Source organism: Rhinolophus ferrumequinum, chromosome 12, assembly GCF_004115265.2.
Source record: "Rhinolophus ferrumequinum isolate MPI-CBG mRhiFer1 chromosome 12, mRhiFer1_v1.p, whole genome shotgun sequence".
In the NCBI taxonomy this organism is placed as follows: domain Eukaryota; kingdom Metazoa; phylum Chordata; class Mammalia; order Chiroptera; family Rhinolophidae; genus Rhinolophus; species Rhinolophus ferrumequinum.
This window is the reverse complement of record NC_046295.1, coordinates 20,614,357-20,632,621: the sequence shown is the minus strand read 5'-3', so window position 1 is coordinate 20,632,621 and position 18,265 is coordinate 20,614,357. Positions and strand designations below refer to the sequence as shown.

The 18,265-nt window shown below is 36.8% G+C and overlaps 1 protein-coding gene across 3 annotated transcripts in view; it reads left to right on the top strand.

The window, feature by feature from the left end:
- The window catches only part of ADAMTSL1 (ADAMTS like 1), an 887,009-nt gene that overhangs the window by 691,324 nt on the left and 177,420 nt on the right, over positions 1–18,265 (top strand). For all 3 annotated transcript variants that reach the window (XM_033123965.1, XM_033123964.1, XM_033123966.1), the window contains one exon: positions 1,200–1,284. In XM_033123965.1, coding sequence (XP_032979856.1) covers positions 1,200–1,284 — 85 coding nt within the window. The remainder of the gene's footprint in view (positions 1–1,199; positions 1,285–18,265) is intronic.

Here is an 18,265-nt window from a genome sequence, read left to right as displayed (position 1 = left end):
TTGGCTAAAGCTACATAAATAGGTGAAACAAGTCAAATTAAGGGTTGCGGACTTAAGTTGCTCATATTATAACTGTCAGTGAGTCTTAGGGGTGATATTCAATGAATCAGATATCTAAAGCAGTGCTTTGTGAATATAAAAAATATCAGCAGTTTTGTTTGTTTTTGACAATATGGTATAGATCACACTTAGCCAAAAGGCAAAAGAAAAACAAGTTAGAATTTATGGAAGTATCACAATATGATTTGTTGTACTTTGTGTTTGTTTTTAAACTTAAATATTGCTCTATCTTTTCAACAGGTAATAGTGAAAAGATACTTTGATGATTCTTTATATACATATTGAGCTAGCACTCCTAGAGTCACAACTTTCAAAATAAAAAGACTTTTCTTTGCTCTTCAACATAATAAAGGGGAAGAGTATACACAGAGACCCGTATTACTAAACATTTTAAAATCTGATTTTTTTCTTCTTGATATATGAGGTGTGATAAAAAAAAATACAGTGAATGTTTAAATTTTAAAAATTATTGTAGTAAAAGACACATTGCCATTAATCTGCCTCAAAATACTCCCCATTGCTTTAAACACACTTATCCTGTTGTTCTTGCCACTTTCTGAAGCAGATCTGGAAGTCCTATTTCGTGAGTGTCTTTAGTTGCACTGTTGTGGCTGCCTCGATGTCCTGAATCGATTCAAAACATTTACTTTTCATGATCATTTTGATTTGGGCGAAAAGTCAGAAGTCACACAATGCCAAATCTGGTGAATAAGGTGGTGAGGACACACCGTAATGTTTTTATTTGAAGGAATTGCCATACCAGAAGCAATGTGTGACATGGAGCGTTGTCACAATGGAGGATAAAGTAAAGACACTCACGAAAGAGGACTTCCAGCACTGCTTCAGAAAGTGGCAAGAACGATGGGATAAGTGTGTTCCAAGCGAGGGAGAATATTTTAAGGGGTATTAATGGCATTGTGTCTTTAACTGTAATAAATTTTTTTTATTTAAATGTTCACCATATTTTTTTTATCATACCTAGTAACTATTATCAGAGGCAGAAATTTACCTAAAAACATATCATTTGCAGTTATCAACCTAGTTAGTAGGTAGTACAAAATCATGAACTGGTAAGGGGGAAAAGAGGAATTTCCCTGAAATCCCAAATTGGTTCTAACCTCTTCTCTTTTAATTCTCAGAGAAACTTCCAGTAGAGGCCAAGCTGCCATGGCATAAACAAGCTCAAGAGCTAGAAGAAGGAGCTGCTGTGTCCGAAGAGCCTTCGTAAGTTTTGAAAGCACAAGTTGTTTTGCTTTTGAGGCTTGATTGGTTTAAAGAAAGCAGTGTCCCACTGGTTGTGGCTGTCATGCTTGCTTCGGCAGCACATATACTAAAATTGGTTGTGTGACTCTCCTCTGAACTAAGGGTGATCTTTTTACCAAGGGTGAAATGAGGCTTTGGGGCTGTCAGATTGGAGGTTTATCTGTTTCAAAGTGCTTCTCCAAACATGAGTGCTCTCTAAATGCTTTTCAATTTTGAAATAAGAAAATGAAGGTGTAGTGCCTGCTCTTTTCTCCAAAATCTGACCTCCTCTTTTCCAAGAGGTTGAAGGGGAGAAGGCCCAAGCTGCATCCAATGATATAACATAGATTTGATGGGATGTCTGGACAGCTTTTCAAACTCTTTATCTCCCAGCTTTGTAATGTAGCCAGCCACTCATCAAAAATTAAAGGGTTAGGACTAACGTCATAGGAATGGCGGCAACTGGGCGCACTTTTTGAGTTCTCCTCCGGATCTTATCACAAACGGATCAGGACTCTCTGATCCCATCAAAGGACTCTCTGCTCATCATGCAGAACAGCTAAGAGACTCGTGCAAGGATCACTTGAAGGATAATATACACAACACAAGAGTCACCTTTGGAGCACACGCAGAGGAGAAGAAGGAAGTAGTGCAAGTCAAATATAAAGGACACATACTACATAAGATAACCCAGCAAGAACTAAGAACTCTAGAGGATTTACCTAATACATCGAAGCAAACACAGAGAGTCAGCCAGAATGGGGAAACAAAGAAATATTCCCAAATAAAAGAACAGAAGAAACTTCCAAAAATGGAACCAAATGAAACAGACCTATCAGAGACAGAGTTCAGAACACTGATAATAAGAATGTTTAAGGAACTTAGAGACGACATAAAGAAGGATGTAGAAATCATAATGAACAACCAGTTAGAACTAAAGAACACAATTACCGAAATAAAGAACTCACTTGAAGGAATTAACAGCCGGTTAGATGAAGCAGAGGATCGAATCAGCGACTTAGAAGACAAGTTAACAGAGATCACCCAAACAGAACAACAGAAAGAAAAAAGAATAAAAAACAATGAAGATGGTTTAAGAGACCTCTGGGATAACATCAAGCGCAACAACATGTGCATCATAGGAATACCAGAAGGTGAAGAGAGGAAGCAAGGGATTGAGAACATATTTAAAGTAATAGTGTCCGAAAATTTCCCTAACCTGGTGAAGGAAACCAACATAGAAGTCCAGGAAGTGCAGAGAGTTCCAACCAGGATGAACCCAAACAGGTCCACACCAAGGCACATTATAGTTAAAATGGCAGAGGTTAAAGATAAAGAGAGAATTCTAAAAGCAGCAAGAGAAAGAGAGTTACATACAAGGGAACTCCCATCAGACTATCAAATGACTTTTCAACAGAAACATTGAAGGCCAGGAGGGAGTGGCAGGAGATACTCAAAGTGATGGAAAACAAAGGCCTACAACCTAGATTGCTTTATCCAGCAAGGCTATCATTTAAAGTTGTTGGAGAGATAAAGAGCTTCCCAGAAAAGAATAAGCTAAAGGAATTTATTACCACCAAGCCAGAATTGCACGAAATACTAAAAGGACTTCTGTAAATAGAAGAAAGATGAAAACAATCTAACTATAAATTTAAAAATGGCAATAACTATGTACCTATCAATAATCACTTTAAATGTAAACGGATTAAATGCTCCAATCAAGAGACATAGGGTGGCTGACTGGATAAGAAAGCAAGACCCTTGTATATGCTATATACAAGAGACTCACCTCAGATCAAAAGACACACACAGGCTGAAAGTGAAGGGTTGGAATAAGATATTTCATGCAAATGGAAATGAGAAAAAAGCTGGAGTTGCAATACTTATATCTGACAAAAGAGACTTTAAAATGAAGAACATATTAAAAGACAAAGATGGGCACTATATAATAATAAAGGGATTGATCCGACAAGAGGATATAACCCTAGTAAACATCTATACACCCAACATAGGAGCACCTAAATATATAAAACAGATATTGACTGACATAAAGACAGAGATCAACAGTAACACTAGGGGACTTCAACACACCTCTGACAACAAGGGACAGGTCTTCCAGACAGAAAATCAATATAGAAACAACAGCCTTAAATGATACATTGGACCACTTGGATTTAATCGATATTTTCAGAGCATTTCACCCCAAAGCTGCAGAATACACATTCTTCTCAAGCGCACATGGAACATATTCCAAGATAGACCATATGTTAGGCCACAAAACAAGTCTTGATAAATTTAAGAAAATTGAAATCATATCAATTGTCTTCTCTGACCACAGTGCTATGAAATTAGAAATGAACTACAGGAAAATAACTGGAAGACACCAATTCATGGAGGCTGAATAACATGTTACTAAATAATGAATGGGTTAACCAGGAGATCAAGGAAGAAATCAAAAGATATCTCGAGACAAACGAAAATGAAACCACGATGACCCAAAATCTATGGGATGCCACGAAAGCAGTCCTAAGAGGGAAATTCATAGCATTGCAGGCCTACCTAAAGAAACAAAAAACATCACTAATCAACAGTTTATCTTCACACTTAAGGGATCTGGAAAAAGAACAGCAAAATAAGCCCAAAGGGAGTACAAGGAAGGAGATAATAAAGATCAGAGCGTAAATAAATAAAATAGAAACCAGAAAAACAATACAAAAGATCAATGAATCCAAGAGTTGGTTCTTAGAGAAGATAAACAAAATTGACAAACCTTTAGCCAGACTCATTAAAAAAAGAGAGAGAAAGGACCCAAATTAATAAAATCAGAAATGAAAGAGGAGAAGTGACAACAGACACCTCAGAAATACAAAAAATTTTAAGAAATTACTATGAGGGACTATATGCCAACAAATGTGACAATCTGGAAGAAATGGACAATTTTCTAGAGGCATACAACCTTCCAAGGCTAACTCAAGAAGAAACAGAAAACCTGAATAGACTGATTGCTACCAGGGAAATTGAATCAGTAATCAACAATCTCCCAACAAACAAAAGCCCTGAGCCAGATGGCTTTACAGGTGAATTTTACAAAACGTTCAAAAAAGAATTATCACCTATTCTCCTGAAGCTCTTCCAAAAACTCCAGAAGGAGGGAAGACTCCCAAACACTTTTTATGAAGCCACTATCACCCTGATCCCAAAATCAGACAAAGACACCACAAAAAAAGAAAACTACAGGCCGATATCTCTAATAAACATAGATGCAAAAATCCTTAACAAAATATTAGCGAACAGAATTCAGCAATACATTAAAAAGATCATACACCATGATCAAGTGGGATTCATCCCTAGTATGCAAGGGTAGTTCAACATCCACAAATCAATTAATGTGATACACCACATTAACAAAATGAAAAATAAAAATTACATGGTCATATCAATAGATGCAGAAAAAGCATTTGATAAAATCCTGCAGCCATTTATGATAAAAACCCTTAAGAAAGTGGGAATAGAGGGTTCATATCTCAACATAATAAAGGCCATATATGATAAACCCACAGCTAACATCATACTCGATGGGGAAAAACTAAAACCATTCCCCTTAAGATCAGGAACATTAACAAGGCAAGGTTGCCCACTTTCTCCACTTCTATTCAACATAGTGCTGGAAGTTCTAGCCACAGCAATCAGACAAGGAAAAAAAATAAAAGGCATCCAAATCAATAAGGAGGAAGTAAAATTGTCATTATATGCAGATGATATGATACTATACAGAGAGAACCCTAAAGACTCCACCAAGAAGCTATTAGAGCTGATAGATGAATTTAGCAAAGTAGCAGGATACAAAATTAATATTCAGAAATCAGTTGCATTTGTATATACCAATAATAAAACATCAGAATGAGAAATTTAAAAAAAATCCCATTTACAATTGCTCCAAAGACTATAAAACACCTGGGAATAAATTTAACCAAAGAAGTAAGAGATCTGTACTCAGAAAATTATAAGACACTGAAGAAAGAAATGAAAGAAGATACAAATAGATGGAAACACATACCATGTTCATGGATAGGAAGAATTAATATATTTAAAAATGTCCATACTGCCTAAGGCAATATACATATTCAACGCAATTCCTATCGAACTACCAACGACGTTTTTCACAGAAATAGAACATATAATCCTAAAATTTATATGGAACCATAAAAGACCCTGGATAGCCTCAGCAATCTTGAGAAATAAGAACAAAGTGGGAGGTATAACAATACCTGACATCAAATTATACTACAAGCCTACAGTAATAAAAACAGCATGGTACTGGCATAAAAACAGACACATAGATCAATGGAACAGAATAGAGAGTCCAGAAATAAGTCCATGCCCATATGGCCATTTAATCTACGACAATGGAAGCAAGAATGTACGGTGAGGTAAAGACAGTCTGTTCAATAAATGGTGCTGGGAAACCTGGACAGACACATGCAAAAAAATGAAGCTGGACCACCTCCTTACACCATATACAAAAATAAATTCAAAATGACTTAAACACTTAAATGTAAGATCTGAAACCATAAAATTCCTAGAAGAAAATATAGAAAGAAACTTCACAGACATTACCCGGAGTAAGATTTTTACTGATATATCCCCTCGCGCGAGGGAAGTAAGAGAAAAAATAAACATGTGGGATTACATCAAACTAAAAAGTTTTTTCACAGCAAAGGAAACCATCAATAAAACAAAAAGGGATCCTACTGAATGGGAAAAGATATTTGCCAATGATATATCTGATAAGGGGTTAATATCACAAATTTATAAAAAACTCACTCAACTCAACTCCAACAAAACAAACAACCCAATTAAAAAATGGGCAGAGGATATGAAGAGACATTTTTCTAAAAAGGACAAACAGATGGCAAACAGACATATGAAGAAATGCTCAACCTCACTAACCATCAGAGAAATGCAAATAAAAACCACAATGAGATACCACCTCACCCCAGTCAAAATGGCTATCATCAATAAATCAACAAACAACAAGTGCTGGCGAGGATGTGGAGAAAAGGGAACGCCGGTGCACTGTTGGTGGGATTGCAGATTGGTGCAGCCACTATGGAAAACAGTATGGAGGTATCTCAAAAATCTGAAAATGGAACTACCTTATGATCCAGCTATTCCACTCCTAGGTATCTATCCGGAGAAATCCAAAACTCCAATTCAAAAATCTTTATGCACTCCTATGTTTATTGCAGCATTATACACAATAGCCAAGACATGGAAACAACCGAAATGCCCATCGGTAGACGACAAGATTAAGAAACTGTGATACATTTATACAATGGAGTATTATGCAGCCATAAAGAAGAAAGAAATCTTACCATTTTCAACAACATGGATGGACCTAGAGAACATTATGTTAAGTGAAATAAGTGAGAAAGAGAAAGACAAATACCGTATGTCTCACTTATATGTTGAATCTAAAGAAAAGAATAAGTGAATGAACTAATCAGAAACAGTTTTGGAGACATAGAGTAAAAACTGAGGGTTGCTAGATGGGAGGGGGGGGTGCAGATAAGAGGGAAGGTGAGGGGATTAGAAAATAGTCAGTAACCACAAGATGGCCACAGCGTTTTGAAAATTAATTTGGGGAACGTAATCAATAATGTTGTAAAGATTTTGTAGGGTATCCGATGGACACTTGTCTCATTAGGGAGACCACCTCAGGGATGATGTAGATGCCTGATCACTGCCCTGTACACCTGACGCTGAAGCTGAACAATAATGAATGTCAACTATAATTTTATATATGTGTGTGTGTGTGTGTGTGTGTGTGTGTGTGTGTGTGTGTGTATGTATATACTTACAAGAAGCCGAGTACAGCATTAGGAATATAGACAGTGGAAATGTAATGGCTCTGTGCGATGTCAGAGGGATTGTGGATGGGGGCGGGGGGTTCACACAGTGTGAGGGATATAAATGATAAACGTCTAAGTATTACTTTGTCTTGTGCACCTGAAACTAATAAAAAAAATAAAAAATTAATTATAAAAAAATTAAAGGGTTAGTAAAATGTACCTGAGGGTAAAGAAAGTTTATTAGCTTTCTTTTCCCTTTCCTGCTGGGATTGGTATCGGATAAATACCAAGTCTTTCCTTCACTTCATCACGGTCCCATACCTGCTCAGTTTTATCAAGACCATGAATTTTGTAAGACTACTAGGCATAGACTTTCCAGATGCTTCATAAGAGGAGGAAATGTGGAACAGACAAATATAGATTAATTGACTGATGGATCAATAACTGTATATTGATTCTACTAGAAAACACTCGAAGACATCTGTGCTGCATCACTTTTTTAAAATAAGGGGGAAGCATTTTATTGATGACTTTCATTTATGACCTAAACAATTTCTCAGATTGATGATTTTCTAGTTTATTTAAGTACTAGGCTCTGTGCTACGCATCGGTGTATAAGACATGTTACCCCCTTCCAGGAGCTCACAGTGTAGCATGTAGAATATGAAATGGTTTCCAAATTCAACCCAGACTTTAAATTTTACTACAGATGTAAACTAACATTGTAATCTACATATTCAAAAGCAATTTAGAATTTTCTCAGATACATCCTGTTTGAATCTAAATCTGATATAGTTGGCCAGAACACAAATTGTGTTCCTGAATCACACGCTAACCAGCAAGAGATTGAAAAAGAAATCCAAAATACAGATTGGTATAATTACCAAAACTCATTTGTAAAGAAATGGTGTTCAGTCACTTGGCGTCACAGAAAAACGGTTCATACATTAAGTAACACATTTCTTACTTAAAAGGACAATAAGCAAAACAAATTATTTCTGTACTACAAATTTACAACAGCACTTTTTTCTACTTATACGAGAAAAGCCTTTAAGAGAAAAACAACTAACCATTGCAGAACTTTGAAGGAAGGTAGTGGTTAAAAAGTACAGTGCAATGTTTACGTGAATATGTGAAAGCTTAAAACTTTTTGTTTCTCTCCTGCCTGTACCTGATTTGATAGACCTTCTCACTGCTGAAGAGGGAGTAAGCAGATCATTTTAGAGGGGTATTAACTCTTTAATCCACTAAGGTCCTATTTAAGGCACAGAAAGATGCCATGTAATTGGAGCTAGTTACTCTATATATATTCTTAGGTTCAATAAGTTTAAATCCAGATACGTATTATTTTACCTAAATAAACACTGCTCTCCTGTACACTATTTTGTCATTTGGTCTAAAGCATAACTTTGTAAGTACTATTGCATTATGACCGAGGTTAAATAGTATTACAAAGTTGATATTAAATCAAAACATCTTACATCGATAATTAAACATCTTTCTCATTATTAGATACCTCCCAAATGAAAGCTGTAAGTGGAGTTTAATGCTTCTGCAGAAGCATTCATAGAACATGGTCAACTGTATTTTGTAATGGAGGTTTTCCACTAAAGGTCTGATTAAGGTGCATTATGTTTTAACTTTCACCACAATAAAATTCCTAACGTAGTTAAACACATAGTTTTAGCCCACTGAAACTACAGCCATATATTAGATTATTAAATTTTACTCTTGGTGTAATGGAAGTGCCATCTTGGCATGATTAATCTGAACTGAAGTAGATTGTAATTGGAGTGCTGGTGCCGGGTAAAGGAAATGTATACTATTATGCTCGGAACAATTACTTTTATACCAAAATGAAATAAATGACAGCTGTAGAATAATGTAATGAAAGGTATATGGTTTCCACATTGTAATACCCTTTACATGTTTAGTGCACTGAACCCTGGGAAAGGTCCTACGTGTCACATTATTTTTTTTTTATTGATTTTGAATTTAAAAATCATAGTTTTACATGGTCTTAATTCTTTCTTTTTTTAAACAAACCACATAGACTAGTTTCTAAATGTATGTAGCAACCTATAATTACTCTCCATAGTATAATGAAAAAATGATATACTGTCAGCAAGTCTTTCCTTCCCCCTACCAATGAAACTCACATTGCTTAAATTAAATGGTAATGTTTAGAAGCTGTGGCTGTCACTTCTGAACTACAGAGAAGCAGGAACAGTGGCCCAGAACTATTATCTCTCTCTTTGGCTCCATCTAACATGGAGAGTTCTGTAGTAAAACAGCAAATATCATTTATTTCCCCTTATGTGAAATGAAAATATTATCACCAGCCTGTCTCATTAAATAATATAAGAAAATCAGTGGCTTAAAGTCTTTATCATCTGGAGAGACTTTTATTGAATATTAGATGTTTTTGATAACCCCCAAAAGAAAGAAACAATAATTGGTTAACACTCTGGCCAAAAATATGGAAAGCAACCACACTAAGATATGTTTAGAAGAAAACTATGATTAAAAACTAAAAACTGAACTGCCAATAAATAACTAAAACTTTATAGAACAGAAGCATGTACTGGTGTTGTTTCACTGAACTAAATGCCATACAGGAGATACAAATACAGATACCAGTCTCATAAAAGAGCTGAAATAAGTATTGAGATGGGGTCACATTATGGTAATGTACTTAGTATGTTGAGATTCATCTTATAAAGCTGTAGCTTCATTCAAAAATACTTTTAGAAATTGGTTGGTTTTTATCCTTAGCAGATGGGAAAAAGACTGATGGAATTTTCTTTTGCTGTTACTCGAACTATATCTTTTTGAATTTGCCTCCAGCTGATGAATCTAAATTCTAGATTGAGGCCAGCTCATTGCTTCCACTGACAAATACACAGGAGTCACTTTCTAGGTATTTTTTTAAACCCTCAAAATTTTACTTTTATTTGGTGAGAGATCCGAACTACAATGTGGTAGAAAAATTATATTCATTAATCAGATAGAAGCTGAAGAAATTACTAATTTGATTTCCCATCTCCTATTTTTATATCTCACTTTCAGTCTTTGTTGAGAAGTGAGCTTAAACATCACGACCACCTCAAGCCGAGTACACATTATGACCACTTTGACAGCTTAATTCCTTGAGCAGAAGTGATACTATGGTGGCTTCTACGACATGTAAAGACAGCTCATCTGCTATTGCTGTACAGGACGTTAATAAACTTACCTTCTTAAAAAACCTGATCTAACTTGGAATGGGAAGGAAGTTGTTCACTTCCTTAACTCCTTCAGCTCATCCAATGCCCTAGAAGGTGTCATCTGTTAAGGGAGGCAGGAGTAAGGAAAAGGTATGGTCTGGATGCTTCAGATGCCCTAGACTTTTTCTTTCTAGACTTTCTGCTCCGATGAAGTCATTCCACGGAGAGGAAGAGAGGACTAATTGGGCACCTAGGGTAGCGAGGTTCCTCCCATATTTATTTTAGTTGCCAGGAGTTCTGCTTGGTTGGCTCAGAACAAGCAATAGGAGATTCCTTTGGGCACTACATGACCAACACATCCATTGTAACTAGCCATCCCTCCCTCAAACCTGGCACACACCAGGTGGAGAGTCTTAACAGTGCCATCCTCTCAAAGAGGACCACCCAGGATGGTCCTCTGGGCCTTGATCTTACACTTAGGAAATCTTGAGTTCTCTTGTTCAATTTTTAGTTAACAGCATTACTACAGGGTTAGGAAAACATTTTTGTGCTCCAACACAATATTCAGACCTTAAGTATTGCCATAAATAACCTTGTTGTGAGTCATTTAAAAAAGAAGAAGAAGGAAAGCAAGCAGGCAGAAGGCAGCAGTAATATCTGGATGCCAGATGGCATCCACTTAGGGATGGGGCTGATTCACTAAGAAGCAAAGGGAAATTCCTGTCATGTATCTGTGTGAACAGAACCCTCAAGGAATTAGGTACAGCAAGAAAAGCCAGTAAGACTCACCATGGTGATCCTACAGTCAGTAAGTGCCTCGTTTACCTTGTTGGAAATAGTGTATAGATATATAATATTTAAGCGTATGTTTACATTAGTCCATATTTATATCCAGTAAGTTGTCTGAGAATGTGGATGGCTGAACTCAGTGGTTAAGAATGTGAATTCATATATATTTTTTTAAAAATGGCTAGAAATGTTAATTATGTGACATGTGTTTTTATATTTTCCCCCGAAGAATATTTAGGGAATCCAACATCAGTAATGGATCTAGATAGTTTTGCTGTTTATATCGTCAGTACAAGGTGCCTGGATTATACTCTTTGTGCATCTTAGGCCACAGAAAATAAAAGGAATAGTGTGTGTGTGTGTGCGTGTGTGTGTGTTTCTTAAGAATCGAGAGCTCACCTAAAACCGAGAAATTTATACACTTTTTGCAGATCATTAAAGCAACGTAAAAGATGTTCACAGAACAGGGCTGAGCATTAGAATTACAGGATACAAAAGCATTTAAAATTGAAAACTGGCACATGGCAGACCTAAAGCCTCACACTGGACGGACAGAATCAGCCTTTATCCCCCAACTGTCAGGACCTGTCTCACTTCCAATTCCTTCCTTCCAGGCCTCCTGCCCTTCCATCCAAATCATTCTCATCCAGTATACCCTCTACAACAGGAGAACACTTCCTAGAAGTTTGCTGGCTGATTATGTATTTTAGATGACGCTAAAGAGTCACTGGACCTGCTAATTGTTCACACCTCCGAATATAAGAAGCTAATCTGCTCATAAGCCACTTGCTCTGTGCCATGTTCTCTTCCAGGTGCAGATACTGTAAAAAATCAACCCAATAGGACTTGCCCTCAAGAAACCTTGAGAGCATTCTTATCACAGGATGATAGGATTGTGATTAAAGTGCTGAGTATTGGCCAATTATCCACAGGTTGAACAGTGAGCTGGTGGTTTTTAAGAAATGACATTTCATGTTTGGGTATACCTAGAATGATAGTGTTATTAATTTAAAAAGGAATGTAGGAGAATTATTTATTGAATTCCCAGATTCTCTTCATTACCACATATTCCTCTGAGTGAAAACGTCACAATAGTTAAGCTAGAACATGGTAATTTACAAATATGAGAAACCAATGAGAGAAGAATGCAATATACACTGAAAGGGTTGGGGGAGGTGTTGATGTGAACTGATGTTCAGCAGATTATGATAGAATTTATTTGAATCTGACTTTGACTCCAAAACTAACACTTGAGGAAAGATTATTGGATCTTTTTACATAGCAAATGATCAGATACTTTGTGTCACTACATGTACCTCAGTGATTCCTATCTGTATGTCGATCACAGATAACTTCCTAAAATCTGTACTATTTTTTCAGAGTTATCATCCTGCTAACTATGTGAGTTGATGAGGGGTGAATCTGTGTATTTGTGTGCTCAAACCAGGATACAGCCCTCCTGCAATCAAAGTAAACAGCACTTTAATTATTGATCATACTTCCATGCAGAGCAGCAGCGAGCCCCGTGTTGAAAAGTGTGGGCTCTAGTGACAGACTGCCTGGGTGTCAGTTAATTTTGGATCCCCCCACTAACAACAGGGGACCCTGGCCAAGTCCTTAACCCTGTCGGCTGCTGCAATTTCCTCATTTGTGAAATGATCATAATAATAGTACCTACATGATAGGGTTATTGTGAGAATTAAGTTAATATACCACGGGTGCCAAAAAATATATACACGTGGACACTGTGGTCAACGTTGTTTAAGCAGCAGTTCACCATAATCAGAAGTGTCTGGTCGCTGATGGTAACCACTTTGAGCACCTCTTATAATTGCAGGAGTCGAACGTGACTTGTATTCATCTTTTGTTATCGGTATATATTGAGTATTACAATTTTAATACAGTTTTTCTTTCTTAAAATGTGTATACATTTTTTTGGCACCCTCTGTATGTAAAGTATCTGATATGCAGGAAGCTCTCTGTATATGTATTAACCATGGTTATGATGGAGCCCTTTTCAGCATCATTCATCTTTTTAGAGAATTTTTAAAGGAGTAAAAATGTCTAATAATCACCATTTATAAATGGCAAAATTGAAGCAGATGTTGCATCTGCCTCATACATGTTGTATCTAATGGAATGTGAAAGAGAAGTGCAATTCAACCCAAAATTTAGCTAGTGGTTCCCCAGGGAACACCACCTCCCTGCCTCTCTTGGGTACTTCTGAGGCTCTTTGAAGACTCATTTTTAAGCATCACACTTTGAATTTAGCCCATAGTTTATTGTAAGGGACAAAGGTTAGTTGCCTTTATTTGAATAAAAAGGAATCGACAGTGAACTGCAAACATTAATAAGGAAAGTTTAGAAAATTCTTGCATGGAAAAAGCATCCTCTCAACTCTAAGTTAAATGCAGTTGATCCCCACAGATTGCTCCCAGCATGTACTGAGACAGAAAAATCAATCACACATTCAAGAGAGCAGACAGAGCTATTTTTATGTAGTGATTAGAAAAGCCTTTAATGCAAACCAAGAAGTTCTAAATTTGTCAGCCCCTCCTACTGTCTCCATTTATTGCTCATTCTGTAGCTACTTTCAGAAAGCTAAATCTGAACTATTGCTGAGCTGAGCCCTAGAGAGTGACAAAGACAAATTAATGGGATCCTAGTGTGCCAAAATAAAGTATGGACCCTGTCACCACCAATATATGTTACGTCCATTAAGGTCATTTTTAATGAACTGAACTTTTCGTTGGAAAGCTTTGCCAAACTCGTTGAATTAAGGGAAAGAAACCTTTATAAAATTGCAAGATAAACTAATTTCAGCCCATGTGAAGAAGTGGTTCATGAAAAGTGTTCTGAGTTTACAATTTTTAGATTTTTATCAAAGCAGAAGTGTTAGAAACTACATTCTAGTATTAAGCTGAAAACTACAAATGCACTAATAGTATTGTAAGCTATACTGGCATTTTTGTCCCTTGGACATCGGTTTTTAAATAATCAGACTATCCTCAAGGAAAATCAAACTTTTAAATCATGTTTTGTTCACATAGGTCAGAAAAGCAATGGGAGAGAAAGATGGTCTGAAACAAGTGTCATATTCTCATTTTTCATTTGTGAAGAGACTAATTTGGCACCATTTGTATCTGATGCATTTTGTTAGTGATCTGTCTTCTCTTTTTGCCAATACTCTGTGCACACTGAGTTTTAAAGAGTAGATAGGAAAATAGGTGCTCTCCTTGGGTTTCTGTAACCTAGAAACAAATCCAAATGCCCCAGAGCCTTCACTGTTGAGTAGCTACTGGAGTGATAAGGCAATGTTAGACCAGAGTTATGTATAAATTACTTAAGGCAGCCTCTGGCTCAAAATTGTTCAAAAATCCTTTACTTCTGTAAAATATCATTTTTATTAATATTAAATTGAAGTGTGATAGACACAGAATTTAAACTTGCCTCAAGCTATGTGGTAACCCAACACCCCATCAAGATGAAATGTGACCAGCACATCCTGACTGAGTACAGCTATCAGCAGTATAAAATAAATGAGCCCACTCACTACAGCTACTAAATTTGAGCACAGTAACTTTTAAAAGACCAAAAGAAATTCCTACAACAGGAATAAGTTTTTGTTTCCTCATGCCAATGCCTGGAACTGAGAGGCATGATTTAATTTCTTTGAGTTTCAAAGCTATTGCCTCTTTATCTAACTTGCTTTCAATCTTTGAGCCCAAGAAGAAGCCCAATACCAAGTCACTCAAAACTCTTACCCTTAAATTCATCCATTTGGGGAAAAGCATCTATTACGTGAAGTTCTGCTTTCATAGATGTGTTCTCTAGTGAGGAAGACAGTTATTACATAAAGATTCACACTTGATTCTCAAAGACTGACAACAGCTATGAGAAAATGAAGAGGTACTCCAAGAGAGTCTGAGAGTAGTCCCATAGGTCTTGGGGTCAGGGAATTCTTCTTTGAGAAGAGATATGTCAGCTGAGACCTTAAGGATGAGTGAGAGTTATTCCTAGCTGAGAGAAGGGAACAGAGTGACCCACACATGCCAAAATCTTGAGTCAAGAAAGAATGACGCACATTTAAAGAAATGAAGGAAAACTACAGTGGATGAAGGCGAGTGACTGGCGGGGAGAATATTAGAAGATGACGATGGAAAATAGCATAATGTAAGCTTGGTAGGAGTTTGGCTCTTTTTCTGGGTATAGTGGAAATAATGAAAAGCTTTACGTTCTAAGATCCCCTGGCTGCAGCATGAAGAATGGATTGGCAAGGGCTAACAGAGAAAGAAAACAGCCCAGTGGCTGTTGGGGTAGTCCAGGAGATTGTGGTGTACATGGCCGCCTGAGAGCCAGGGTGGTGAGGTGGCATAGAGCATGGATTCTGGAGTCGTCACAGTTTAAATCTTGACTCTGCCATTTATTTAGCAGTATGACCTTGGAAATCTCTGTGTCTCGATTTTATCTAGAAATTGGGATGAAAATCGTACTGTTACAATATAATTTTCAAAAACCAAAATCATGACTCATATAAATATGAAATGAGCACATGTCAAACATTTTATTTAACTGTTCAATTGTTGAGGGAACCAGTAAGATGTTAAAAACTTGTTCAGAGGAGAATTGGATTTAGAGAAGTTTTATATTTTGCACCAGACAAAATAATTTGCATTCACAATGAACAGAAAAAGAGTCCATAACTATTGACAGAAAATATTTCTATCATTACCAGCCCTTTATAAGGAAACTTCTGTCTCTATGTAGTTGCAAAATAGACTAGCCCAAGACAAAGACTCACTTCTGTAGAATTAGACAATGCCTGAAAGCTTGCTAAGCAGTGCCAGCCTTCCATTGTAAAGGACAATCAATAATCTCTTGCACATTTCACAATGTTTTTGGCAGTACCCTTCTCCTAATGATGTTATAATGAGTTAATTAAGATATAGAAAGTGCTTAAAACACATCACTAAACAGTAGCTGTTGTTGTTATATCAATGTGGTGGTAGTGGAGTTGGAGAGAAGTAAATGAATTTCAGATATATTTTTAAGGGAGAATTGAGAGAATTTTGAAATCATTTGGAAGTGAGCAGTCAGGGAAAATGAGGGGTCAAGAATAACTCCTAATTGTTTTACCTGAGCAATCAGGTGACCAGCAGAATCATGTGCTGTGGTGGAGTAGGATGCTGAGGAGGGAAATCAGGAGTTCAATTTCGGACATTTTAAGTTGGAGATACCTTTGAAATATCAAAGTAAAAAAGTCAAGCAGGAGAGGGAGCAATGTGTAGTGGGTAAGAGCATGAAACCTTACTAGCTGTGTGACTGACTTATACTTCACTTTCCTCATCTGTATAGTAAATGGAGATAATATTAGTTCTTATCAGGTTGTTAGGATTTAACAACTTTTATTTATAAAGTACTTAAAATAGCACCTGGCACATAAAAAGCACTATATAAATTTTCATAAATAAATTATATTAAATTAGTGTTTACTCCTTTCCAAGAACAAAATGGCACCGTAGCCTAAATCTTACCAAAAAATGTTCGGGTATAAAGTTCAGGAGAAAGATCTAGACTAGAGATTAAATGCAATTGTCCCTTGGTATCCATGGGAGATTGGCTCCAGGACACCACCCCACACACAGATACTAAAACTCAAGTCCCTTATAGGAAATGGCATAGTATTTGCATAGAACCTACACACAACCACCCGAATACTTTACATAATCTCCAGATTATTTATAATACCTAATACAATGTAAATTCTATGTTAATAGTTGTTATACTGTATTACTTAAGGAATAATGACAAGAAAAAGAAATCTGTACATGTTCAGTACAGATGCAACCATCGTAGGCCTACCTACGTAGTACACGTCAACAACAACGTCACTTTTTTTTCAAGTATTTTCTACCCACAATTGGTTGAATCCATGAGTGCGGAACCTGTGAATACCGAGGACTGACCATACTTAGAAGTTGCCAGCTCATTGGTGGTATTTGAAACCAACAATCATTGATGAACACCTCAAAAGCACCAAACTGAGCCCTGAGGCACTGCAATATTTAGAGTTTGAGCAGAGGAGAAGGATCTCGAAACGGAGACTGATAAGGAAGTGACCAGAAAAGAAAAGAAAGTCAGGAGAGTTTGATGTTGTGTAAATCAAGAGGGGAAAGTAATTCAAGAAGAAAGGTTTGGTCACTTGTGTTGGATGCCACTGGGAACATGATAGTTGAGGACTGGATTTGTTGGGAACAGCAGACAATGTGGGGCCAAGATTCTTAGAAACTGATTATTAGTTGTCATTCTGTTAAAGAAGAACGACCTTCTGATGGTCAGCAGGGTCCCACCTTTACTAAGACTCTAATATCTTGCCTGGAACCATAACAGAGAAAGCTAGGTCAGAACTGCAAGATGAGTTTAACAGACTCAAATGCGAGGTCCTATCCCTTGAAAGAGCCAGTAGTCCCACTCTGACTCACTGGAACTTGAAGATAACTGAACCCCCACAGCATTTCCTGCTAATATAAAGTCTCTTTCAAAGGAAAATGTGCTCTTTTAATGCAATCTGCCTTTCTTCCCCCCACTTCTAGCACTGAGTGTTTCTTCAAGAAAATCACTGAGAGATTCTCGCAGAGGCCAGCTGTCCCTCAGAGAACACAACAGGGCATCATTAACATGAGAAAATGAAGTCTGCTACTTTGAAAATGCCACTTAAACTTAGCTCTCCCATAAGGCCTTATTGTATTTTGGGATTGGGTTCTTCTTTCTTATTCATTCATTCATTCATTCATTCATTCATTCATTCATCACTGGTTAGTGGCATTATATGGGGCAATCACTGAATTTTTTTATCAAATAGTTGTACTGGTGGCTGCATCAAAACTGTCATTTGTTTTGTTGTTTTAATTTCTAGGATCATTCTATCCTTGGTTATACTACTGGGGCACCTTTCAGTAATGAACACCTTCACAACCCAAGCATGATACTTAAGGATTTGAGGAACCTACAAAAAAAATTATCAGAAGTTTTGTGCAGTGGTTTCCTGGCTCCCTTTGAACATTTTTGCTTGGAGACTTCAATATGAGTTGCATAACTAGCATGAATTATTTGCAG